This window comes from Nilaparvata lugens, chromosome 6 (assembly GCF_014356525.2).
Source record: "Nilaparvata lugens isolate BPH chromosome 6, ASM1435652v1, whole genome shotgun sequence".
Lineage (NCBI taxonomy): Eukaryota > Metazoa > Arthropoda > Insecta > Hemiptera > Delphacidae > Nilaparvata > Nilaparvata lugens.
In genome coordinates this window covers 27687398-27700079 of record NC_052509.1, presented here as the reverse complement: position 1 = coordinate 27700079, position 12682 = coordinate 27687398, and the positions used below count along the sequence as shown (strand labels likewise).

Genomic DNA, 12682 nt, shown 5'->3' with positions numbered 1-12682 from the left:
TCGTTGAGCATGAAGTCGTTAGCCTTAAACCATGTCGCTGCTTGCATCAGAGTGGACTCAGTTTTAAGACTTTGAAGGTCAGTACATTTATTGAGAAATGTTGTATCATCAGTATACACTATTGAACGGCAATTTAGAACAGCAGGAAGATCATTAATCATAAGAATGAAAAGCAATGGTCCGAGAACTGATCCCTGTGGGACACCGAATTTTACACATGCTACATCTGATCTCTTATCTCCAATACACACCACTTGTCTACGTACCACAAGATAAGTTTTGAATAAGCTAAGATCTGCTCCACAAACGCCATAAAATTTCAATTTATTCAGTAAGAGAGAGTGCACAACACAATCAAAAGCTTTGCTCAGGTCACAAAAGGTCACCTGAGCATATTCTCTATTTTACTGGTAATTAAACTGAGATAATAAACTGAATATTGTTTCAAATACATCAGCGATCACACAAACCACTATTTTGATGATAAAAAACATTGTCTATCACCTTTATCAGCCCATTCGAGTTGCTTCAAGTGGTATTTGAGCATACCACTATCCCATCCCAGTTCAGCAGCCAACTCGATTATTGGAAAACTCAGGGAACCCAGCTTTTCTTTCTTAATTCCTTTGGAGAGTTGTTTGGACACAGCTACAGCTAGAGGCGGACACTGAAAAAAAATCAAGTTAAGTATGAAGGTGGATTAAAAGTTTGAAAATAGTTTCAGGTAGAATAATAGTATATATCTTCATATATTTTTGAGATACTCGACTCGAAGATTTTATCGAATCAACATTTAACTCAAAATATCAATATGGGAATCGGTTGGCTCTTGGCTGATGAGCTATCTCTGGAGTAAGTTCATTCATGCACCTGCTACTTCTGTTGTTAACAGTGACTTCTTGAAGAGCAGACTCCTCTAAATATCATTTATGACATAAAAATAGTTGTTTCCCGGTGGTTTGGAACCCACCTGAAGATGTACGGTTAATTTATTCATCAAATCGTTGATAAAATGATTGCCTGTCATCATTATGTTTAGTAGGACATCTAGAGGCGTACTAAGAACAGAACGAGTTTTGAAATTAGGCAAAAAAATAGCCTACACATAAAATCGTCTTTTTCTAGTGTTCAATGCGTTCTTTCTACAATCAAGTAAATTGAAAATAAAAGGGATGTATATGCTTTGTGAGTTCTCTACATCGTTTATATCTCAAATTTCAAAGAACTACGCTACTAGACTTAAATACGATAATTCTCGAAAATATCTTAATCATGTTAGGATTGATTTTATATTTTAATCCTTATCATAGAAATAGAAAATGTAGCAGCCTTGAGCTACATAATTTGGTCCTAAATCAACCTGTTGAATCGAGCCTGAATGTCTGTATTTGAAAGTAGGGAAAAATCTCTGATTGAAAATGGTGGTCTCATTTGCGCATGATTCAGCCGGGGGTCCAGGGGGAGGAGGCGAGGAGCCCCTGGCTAGATGTAAGGTGAGATTCACCTTGAAATGTTACTTACACTTCTTTCTCTGAAGCCAAGTCTAAACATTAATTCAACTGCCTTCTTCTGCAATTTGAAGATTTGATTGCATAGTGCAGAGCTATCCCAGGATTGAACACCTTGGAACTGTCTGAGGGTAGTCCTATATAGAACTTCCTAGATAGCCTCTCACAAAGAACAATGGATTTCTCCTTGCATTTAAATCTATCATCCACACATATACCTAGGCACCTCTGTTGTTCTGGCTTTAAAAAAAATTGAAACCGGGACCTAAATCTATTTTTTTAAATACTTGAATGCCATTGAGGCCATGGTATTGAAGAGAATTCCCTATCAAGATTCAAGCCCAGCCCATTTGCTGCTAACCAACCAATCAAATGCCGGCGGGTTTGGTCTAGTTGTAAGGAGCATTACAAACTTCGGCCTGCTCGCTCCGCCTGTTTCGTGGGTTCGAATCGGAGAGCAACCGGTCCAAAACTTTTAAATACATCAAAATCGAATCAAATAATTTTATTCACTCCAATCAAATATTAAATAAGTTAATCACTATATTCATTACTATTAAATCAAAAATAATATTACATTAATTATTAGTATGTTTGAACAAATATTACATTTATGCATGATGAGCATTGAGTACTTACCTTCAAGGCGGCCCTACACAGATCCCGTCCACCCTTGTAGGACTGGACCTTGCAGATGGTGTAGCTGTTGGGCAGAGTGGTGATCCACCGCTTGGGATGCAGCTCGAGGTAGCAGAGCAGAGTGGCGATGCTCTCCTCCTTGAGGTCGAGTGCCTCGACCGTGTCGGCGACGGGGAAGGCCACCTCGTGGCGAGTGCAGGCTACGTCGGCACGACAGCGACACGGTACGAACACGCGCTGTAGCAGCTTGCGGATCGTGTGCCGGTCCATCGAGTCCCCAAACACGTGGCGACGCAGTTCGTTCAGGTCGCCGCCCTATGCAGTAGCAACACGTTTCGGTTAACGGCTTTCATATATCCGTACAGACCACAACTGACCCTGAGTTCTGTATTGATGCATGCAATCGTCATATAAAAGGCGTATGATGTACACACTACAACCTGCCCAATAATTCTGTGCCTTCTCAAAAGTGTATGATAATAATATCGAGTGACCTGGCTGGCTCAGGTCTAGTGTAAGAGTTTTTAGGTCGCTCCTGATCAATATCAGGGCCTCTGACATGACCTAACGACTTTTATTAGGCAGTCGGGACCGATGTTATATCGTATCCATCAGAAACACAGAATTGACCCGAAAAAAATATCTTGCCGGGCCGGGATTTTTACCTGGGAACGCTATGATCGTCCTCAATGTACAGAGTCTTTCTAAATGATGGACCCATTTACAAAAATTAGTATATTTATTACAGTAAAAATGCAAAATAGACAACCTTTATACCAATGGAAAGAGAAAGTTTCAAAGTTTTTTTAATACCTTACAAGTGTTCAATGTGGTCTCCGGCTGCTGCACGGCAAACATCTATGCGGTAGCAAACTCGTTCCCTGAAAACTGGAAGTTTGCTCTGGTTCGCCCTCTAAATAAAGTTCCATCACCCAATAAAGTTGAGGATTTTAGACCAATCAGTATTTTACCTGCATTGTCCAAAGTGCTAGAAAGACTCATTCATGCTCAAGTTGTAAAATTTCTAGACAACAATAGTAAGCTTCATAACTTTCAATCAGGCTTCAGAAAATTCCATTCAACTAAGACAGCTCTGCTTCGTGTCACTGATGATATAAGGTTAGCTATGGACCAAAGAAAATGCACCATCCTCACCCTATTTGATTTTTCTAAAGCATTCGATACTGTTGATCATACAGTCCTTCTGAATAAGTTGGCTATTCTTGGTTTCAGTCACAACTCGTTAGTTTGGTTAAAATCCTATCTATTAGGTAGGAAACAATGTCTATCTGTCGGTGACAAAAAGTCAACTTGGAAAAACGTTATGCATGGAGTACCACAAGGTTCAATTTTGGGCCCTCTCCTCTTCACTTTGTATGCTAATGACCTTTCTTCCATTATCCATACAATGGATATAATTCCATATAATTCTCCAGTTTCCATACTTATGCAGACGACCTTCAAATCTATTTAAGCTGTCCCATAACAAAAATTAATGAAACAGTTGGAATAATGAATCAGGATATCAATTCGATAGTGGAATGGACAAAGAAAAATGACCTTAAGCTTAATCCCATCAAAACACAACCCATTATAATTGGATATTCTCGTCTTATAAACAATATTGACCTTGAATCGATTCACAAAATTAGTGTAGACGGTAATGACATTCCTTACTGTAGCTCAGTTAAAAATTTAGGCATTATTATGAATAATACTCTTGACTGGTCAGAACAAGTGGACAAAACTTGTAAAAAGGTATTCTCAGCCATGCATGCATTGAAGAAAATGCACGATATCCTCCCTAGAAACATTAAATTATTATTGGTTCAATCTCTCATCTTCCCACATTTAATGTATTGTAATTCTGTTCTTAACGATATGCAAGTCACTCTGAATGATAAACTACAGCGTTGCCAAAATTATTGTTTACGTTTCGTCTACTCTCTCCAACGCCATGATCATATCACCCCAGCCCACATTGCTAGTTCAACATTAAAGCTTCCCGATCAGAGGTTTTTTCGAATAGTCAAGCTTGTTAGAGATATCTTGAAATACGGTAATCCGAACTATTTTAAAGATGATTTCAAATTTGTCTCTGAAGGTAGGAGGATAGATGCTTCACATACTAGAACCGGAGAAAGTACTTTAAGGATACCCAATCATCGAACTACTATTTTCACAAAATCCTTCTTAGTCAGTGCCTGTCGTGCATGGAATGCACTTCCTGTTTCTATCAGGTCCATCGAGAGCCGAGCGAGCTTCATCCTAACTTTAAAAAAACATCTTTTGGAACAAATGACTGAAACTGTCCGGCCCTAGAACGATCACATGACATCCATCCCCCACCCATCCCACAAATACAAACCTTTACACCATGTTATAGAACGAATTGTATATATATATAAACTCATGTTATTTCAATTATCCACTGCATACTGCTGTATATTACTGAAAGTTGATACCCCTGATCTACTTTCAGCCTACTTCATTTTATTAATCAATTATTTGATCTTATCTACCTATATAATTATTTTACTCTATCAATTTTCTGTTTTTTTCTCTTTAATATTCATATTGATTAAAACTTTTACAATATTTCCATTAATAAATAAATCCTTAGTTTAAATAACGAAATAAACGTTTTGGTAGAGAGTTAGTGGGGAGGATATTTTTAATATTCTTTCCGAAGAATGGACATTGATTTGTCCAAAGCTCCGCCAATTTATGTAGATGCATAACAATATGATTATTATCTATAGTTATTATATTACAAACTGCTTTTTCATATCATATACAGTTCAATAATTATTTTCTTAGTCTATATTATGTAAATTCATCTATAATTTTGCTGTATTGTAAGCTATTGTATATAAGTGTATAAGCCAGTATATATTGTAATCTACATAAATAAAGTACTCAATCAATCCCACACGCGAGAAAGCGTATCTGGTGTTATTGAGTGCACGGCAGCAGTGATACGGTTCCGCAGATCGTGCAGCAGCCGGAGACCATATTGAACACTTGTAAGGTTTAAAAAAAAAACTGAAACTTTCTTTCCATTGGTATAAAATTTGTCCATTTTGCTTTTTTACTTTAATAAATACCAATTTTTGAAAATGGGTCCATCATTTAGAAAGACCCTGTATTAAATGAACCCTATACTATTAAACGAGCAACTTCTGTTTATATGTTTAGATGTTTGGATGTTTAGATGTTTATATGTTTGTATTTCACCGGATCTCGAAAACGGCTCTAACGATTCTCACGAAATTCAGAGCATAGTAGGTTTATTATCATTATAAAGATTCGATTGCACTAAGTCTCATCCCTGGGAAAACTCGCTGAAGGACATTAAAAAAGGATAATTACTATTCATCCTTGGAAAAACAGCTGAATAATAATTATTTCGTCGTCTGTTGGTGATGGAAGTGAGTGAGCGAGTTCATGTGTGTGGGACTGTGTCAAAATTATGACTCAGCTGTTGAACTTTTGTAATCATTCAATTAGGTACTTAGTGCCGGTTGAAAAAAGCCGGGTTATTTTTAATCCTGATTAATTCCAGTAGAACCATCTTTTTGAAATAGTCTTCTCTGATTTGGTTCACGTGAAGTTGGATTGGCTATAAGTTCAGGATAAAGCCCGTTCCACACGTATGTACGAACAAACTTTAGGTCAGTCTGGCATGATAATGCCAAATTTGACAGAGACTGAATTGGACGGTTGCGTCAACACGATTCAAGTTAGTTTGAAAAAATGGTACAGCTATCTTTTTCACAGTTTTGTTGTAGAATGATCTTGAAAACTACTGGAAGCAGATTATTAGCAGAACTGTTGGGTGGGGGAAATTTTAAAAATACCGATTTCATTTTACTAGCTTATATCCCGGGAACTATCAAACCTACGGCAAAACTGTAAGTGATCAAAGTTGTAGGAAATTTACTCATCTAGGCTGTATGAAAAGCAAGGTAATTATCTGAAAAAATTGATTGATCATTGCTGCTTCAATAATTGCTATCTACAGTTGTCAAGTTATTTAGCTCAGTGCTACAAAGGGATTATTTCGAGATATTTGTTTTCAATGACTTGCCTGATGATCGAGAAATAGATGACAGTAAGCTGGCTCGCCATCACGCCCGGCTCTGCCCACTTCTTGCACGTATCTCTCGAATGAGTTCGGAATGTTGTAATGAATGATGCCTCTGATGTCCTGCTTATTGATACCCATGCCAAACGCTATTGTAGCCACTACAATTCTTAGCTTACCTGAAATTAAATCATTTAATATAATCATAAATGCCATAAAAATGCATAATTTGAAAGATATAATATTTTTAGATATATTTAATTAATTTGGATTATATTCAATACTAGCTGGCAGGCTTCCTTCACTCGTTCTATCCGTCTAGCCAGGGGACTTCTCCCCTGGACCCCCGGCTGAAACATCTGGAGATGAGAACAGCAGACTCGCTTCGCTCGCCTGCATTCCATTCAATCACCAGTTGACTGAGACCACTCACGCCGATTTTGGTCGTATCACTGGCGAAATTCTGAATTTTCTTCAATAACATTTTTTCGACTCAAACCTAGCTGAGCCTCTTTACCGAATATCAATGTTTCTTATCCATCAGTTCTCGAAAAACGCAGATTTTGGGCGTATTTTTTTCGTGTAATTTTCAAGTATTTTAACAACAACACATTTTATAACATTGTACACCTTTGCTGAACCTATGTACTAAATTTAAACATTTTCTCCCAATTAGTTATTAAAAATATGAGAAAAGGCAGGTAAAACGTCTGGGGAAGTTGGGGAACGCTAGGAACCGCCGTAAATCTGCCTATCTTGGGCGTAATTTTGAAGTCCTCTGAATTTCTAGACCCTAGCTGAAGTGTTGATTAACTTATGAATCAGTGAGTGAGTGAATGAATGAATCAGTGCTAATTATATATATAAAAATGAATGTCTGTGTGTTTGTTTGTTTAGACTTGGAAACTACTTGACAGAACGGCATGAAACTTTGGGAATATGTTGTGTGAATATTGGGGATGGTTTCTGTCCAGAAATTTTAATAGGGGGGCTAATACTAATAATTTATCGATCCATTTTACAGACCTGTCTTCGTACTTGCCGACAAAGGGGCTAACGTAGAATGGGAAGATGATCATGATTCAAGATCATGTTGTGATAGTATGATTTAGTATCTAAAGTTAGCAGCTGTAATAAACAGGTCACCCGTACTTAGTACTGTAGTTTGGAGTTGAAGTGTAGTTGATTGGTACCAGCTGTAGATAAGCTCTAGATTCTAGAGAAACTAGAAAATGTTGGAAAAATTATTCACCTTATGAAAGAGAGTTGTTCATATTGCATCATTAATTACTGAAGAATGACAGAATAATTTAATTTTTATTTAAATTAGCTTAGCTGACATTCATCCTAAAATGGAAGATGGAAAGGATAAGGAATTCTGGGTGATTCATCGTATATCGCATATTCCCTGTACTATCTATTGGCAATCAACAACTATGAACGCATTAAATTCATCTTTGAAAAACTGACTTAACCCATATTTTTTTTAATTCAACATTTTACTGATAGATTGATTGATTGATAGATTGGAGGGAACATAGAACACTCTTATACTACACCATCCCCCCCCTGTGGGTTGGGGGAGCCCTGAGTTGACCACCTGACTCAGCAATTTGTCACACCAGAATAGGCCCAAGGTATCCCGGCTTGTCGTAGGAGGCGACTAAAGGGACCCCCTTTCCAAAGCTCTTCTTCCCTCTCCCTTCTTCTCTTCTATATGCTTTGGAACTTTCAAATTTCTAGAATGGCACTATTTCCATTGACTTAGCTTTGTGCCATTCTTACTTTATTCTCTCTGTCGGACTCCCTTGGTCATATTCTTCTTCTTTTGCTTTTCCTTTTTTGGTCCTCCAAATTTATTTATTTACTTGAAAATTTACATATTTGAGGGCACCAGGAACTGAACCCCATTATTGCCCTCATAACACACATTGAGCATACAATTTGGTAAACAATACATTAAAATGAAAATAAAATAACTTGACTAATATACTATTGAATTTTTTACAAATTGGGGGTTGGTCGTAGAACTTGAGACTCAACACTGTAAAAAACAAATTTTAAAGAAGCCAAACGGCGATCCTAAGAATGACAGGTCCTGAAGCAACAAATATTCCTGGAGGTAGAACAGTCCCCTATTCGGATCTCCAGGAGGGGACAGTATTGGGAGATGGCATTGTAAGATGCGCAGGGAGGGCAAAAAAGGCAGCCAAAAAAGATCTGAAGCTGGCAACCTGGAATGTTCAGACTATGCTTAGACCAGGTAAAATGATGGAAATCGCAGAGGAAATGACTAAATTTGACTTGGATATTGTGACTCTGCAAGAGATTAGATGGCAGGGCCAAGGCAGAATTGACAAACAGAATTTTACAATGTACTATAGTGGACCAGAAACTAGAACAGGACTGTTCGGAACAGGCTTCATAATAAACAAAAAACTAAAAAAGCACATTTTAGCATTTGACCCTGTATCTGATAGAATTTGTAAATTGAGAATTAAATTTCGCCTCAGAAACATCACAATAATATCTGTACATGCACCCACTGAAGAAAAAAGTAATGATGATAAGGAAGAGTTCTATGACATCCTGAAGAAAACTGTAGAAGAGTCTCCAAAATATGATATGAAACTGATATTAGGAGACTTCAATGCTAAGGTCGGCCAAGAAACTTTCATGGCGGATGTGGCCGGAAAATTTTCATTGCATGAGGTAACAAGTGATAATGGCAGAATGCTGGGACAGTTTGCAGCCTCCTGTAATATGATCATTGAAAGTACTTGCTTCAAACACAAAAGAATCCACCTTGGAACTTGGTCTGTACCGGGAAGTGATCAGGTAAATCAGATTGACCATGTACTAGTTGATAAAAGACATGCATCATCGGTGATTGACGTTAGAACACTAAGAGGACCAAATTGTGAGACAGACCACTTCTTAGTTAGAGTTAAGGTGAGAGAAAGACTGTCTAACCAACAAAGATGTCAGAACAAAAGAAGAGTCCGATGGAATTCTGAAAAATTGAAGGTTACTCAGGAAAGTGAGAGGTACAGACAGAGGTTGGAGGAGAAGCTTGATCAGGGTACTTGGAGACATTCTGTGGAAGATCACTGGAGGGGCATGGAAAGGGCGATAGTGGAAGCTGCTAAAGAAACAATTGGTGAAGAGCCTAAAACGAGAAATGGAGAGTGGTATGATGAGGAGTGCCGAAGGAGAATTGAAAGAAGAAATGAAGACAGGCAAAGAATGCTACAGAGAAGGACAAGACAGAACTATGAAAATTATAGGGACAGCCGACGAGAAGCCAGCAAAACATGTAAACGAAAGAAAAGAGAATCATTAAAAAGACAGCTGGGAAACATTGAAGCCTTGCAAGAGAAGAGAGATGACAGAGCCTTCCATAAGGAAGTGAGAAGCATGACCAAAAGTTACCAGCCAAGATTGAATATTTGCAATGGCAGGGATGGAAATGCTTTGACAGAGGAAGATAGAGGTGTTGGATAGATGGGCGGAATATTTTGAGATTGCACTGAATGAACAACAGAGAAATGAGGATGAAGAAAATAGAACCTTTCTTGGACCGGAAATTAATGTGGAAGAGCCTACTCATGATGAAGTAAAGCGTGCTATTGGACGACTCAATAACAATAGAGCTCCAGGAAATGACCAGATAATAGCTGAGCTGATAAAACATGGTGGAGAACGGCTGAGCAGGGAGCTGCATCAACTGATTTGCCAAGTCTGGAAAGAGGAAGTGATGCCAGGTGATTGGAATGTTGGAATCATTGTCCCCATATATAAGAAAGGAAACAAGAAGGAGTGCTGCAACTACAGAGCCATAACCCTACTGAATCTGGCCTACAAGATATTCCCAATCATATTAATGGACAGAATTTCAATATATGCAGAGGAAATAATAGGTGAATATCAGTGCGGATTAAGAAGAGGGAGGGGAACCTCTGATCAGATATTTACCATGCGACAAGCGTTAGAACGATGTATAGAGTATAACAGGGATGTACATCTGCTGTTTGTGGACTTCAAACAGGCATTTGATTCAATAAATAGAGGACAGCTTGTCAATGCGCTTGAATCATTTGGCATTCCTAAAAAGCTTGTGCGACTGGTGAAGATGAGTCTGGAAGGGTCTACGGCAAGGATAGCAATTGGAGGAAGGAAGAGCAGAGAGATACGCATCACAAATGGAGTAAAGCAAGGCGATGCGCTAGTGGCGGTATTATTCAACCTTGCCTTGCATCATGCTATACAGAACCTGAACCTGGGTGGAAATATATATTTTAGAATGAGCCAGGTAGGAGCATATTCAGATGACGTGGTTTTAATGGCGCGAAATGCTAACTGCATAAGGGAATGCTTTTCCAGCTTAGAAAGCGAGGCACAAAAAATGGGGTTGCAGGTCAATGATGTACAAAATACATGAGAATGTCCGCAGTGAACGCTAGAAGAAGAACAATTGACTTGGAGGTGGGAGAGAGAGTATTTGAAGGGGTGAATGAGTTCAAGTACCTTGACACTATCCTCAATGCTGGAAACAATATGACAGATGAAATTCAGAAACGTATTATGAGTGGGAACAGAGCATACTATATAAATAAGAGACTAATGACATCAGAAGTATTAGGTAAAAAAAGTAAAATGAGGCTTTACAAAACTCTGATCAGACCTATTGTATGCTATGGTTCTGAGTCATGGACAATGACTAAGAAAGACGAAGGGCATTGAGGGTATTTGAGAGGGAATTGTCAGGAAAATTTTGGTGCGGTAAGGGTAGCAGCGGATACATGGAGGAGAAGGAGCAATGCAGAGGTAGAGGAAGCACTGCAGGGTGAGAATATTGTTAGATTTGTCAAGGCCCAGAGAATAAGATGGCTTGGCCATGTGTGGAGAATCGATAATGAGAGGCTTCCAAGAGCGACACTGAATGGAAAAATAGATGGACCTAGAAGGAGAAGTCGTCCAAGAAAGAGATGGATAGATGGTGTGGAGGAGGACCTTAGAGTGATGGGAGTGAGAAACTGGAGAGAGTTGTGTCAGGATCGACCGAGATGGGGGAGAATCGTGGCGGAGGCCAAGGCCCACAGAGGGCTGTAGCGCCATAGGGTATGGTATGTATACTACACCATCATAAACTTGATGCTCCTGTGAATAATTTTATGTGAAATTGGTTTGTTTGCATAGTTTTTTAAATAATATTTTTGTTGTAATTTTTCTCAAATTACATACAGAGTGTTCTGAAAAAAGGTTCCCATAAGTCAGGGCGTGATTCCTCTCATCAAAAGAAGGAAAACGTTCTAATTAACATAGGTCCGAAAAAGATTAGTTCCCAAGTTATACAGGGTGAAAGATTTCGTCTGAATTTCTATGCCCCTGCTGAAATGAAGCCCTACGGGTATTTCGTCACATATCTTGAAAATTACTTTAGCTAAAGGTCTGGAAACGGTTTTATTCAATTTCTTAGTTCATTTTACATAAAGTACGCTGAATTGTAGAACTTAATTAACAGCCAACAAATACCCGTAGGGCTTCATTTCAGCAGGGGCACAGAAATTCAGACGAAATCTTCCACTAACTTAGTAACTAAGCATTTTCGGACCTATTAGAGCTTTTTTTCTTCTTTTGATGTGAGGAATCACGCCCTGACTTATGGGCACCTTCTTTCAGAACATTCTGTATATGATAGATTTTACAAATTGAAGTAATCATTATACATATCTTTATACAATAAGTAAGAATCTATTTAGATTTTCATAATAATCGTATGGCTTTTATTGGTGGGGAGTTCCTGACGGAAGTTCCAATTCGCCTGAATATATTATTTAATACGTCAATGGGCCTCACGACTGTCATACTTAGGCCGGGACCAATAGTTTAGGGTGCCCATCCGATAAAAGTTTTTTTTTTAATAAATATGATATTTTAAATTGAAACGATTATGCAGTTGAAAAGATTATGGTGCCTCAACAAGATTTTAAATAAGGACATGACCGAATTTTTTATTGTTTACTGTATTTTTATATAGACCCTTTATACTTCTATAAATTGATGTGTGATTAAATTGAATTGACGATATTTATCAACTTGGAAAAACTACTTACTTGAACTATTTGAAAGAACTTACCAGTCATGAATGATTCCTGCACCTTCTTCCTTTTGGCGGCTGTTAAACCAGCGTGATAAGGTTCGGCTACCACTGAGATTCTGCCTCTCATTTTATGTGATTCTCTTGCAGCTTCTTCAAACTAAAAAAGGAAGTAGAACTGATTTAGTATGTGTTTATGATACTAAAAATTGGAATTATGATATTTCACATTGGAAAAAATATTCATATGGATAAAAATATTTATTTGACGGTAATAAACCGACACCAGCTTAACTTATTATGATGTTTGTCGCTAGTAATAGTAGATTGATAAGTTAACAGATAAAT

General features: G+C 38.0%; 1 protein-coding gene across 1 annotated transcript in view; it reads right to left on the bottom strand.

The window, feature by feature from the left end:
- Positions 1–504: 504 nt before the first annotated feature.
- LOC111062323 (ATP-dependent DNA helicase Q4) overlaps positions 505–12682 on the bottom strand; it is a gene marked incomplete at its 3' end in the record, with an annotated part of 54924 nt that continues 42746 nt past the window's right edge. Inside the window, 4 exon segments of the mRNA XM_039430581.1 lie at positions 505–667; positions 2148–2462; positions 6238–6413; positions 12374–12494. Of these exon segments, the coding sequence (XP_039286515.1) occupies positions 505–667; positions 2148–2462; positions 6238–6413; positions 12374–12494 (775 nt within the window).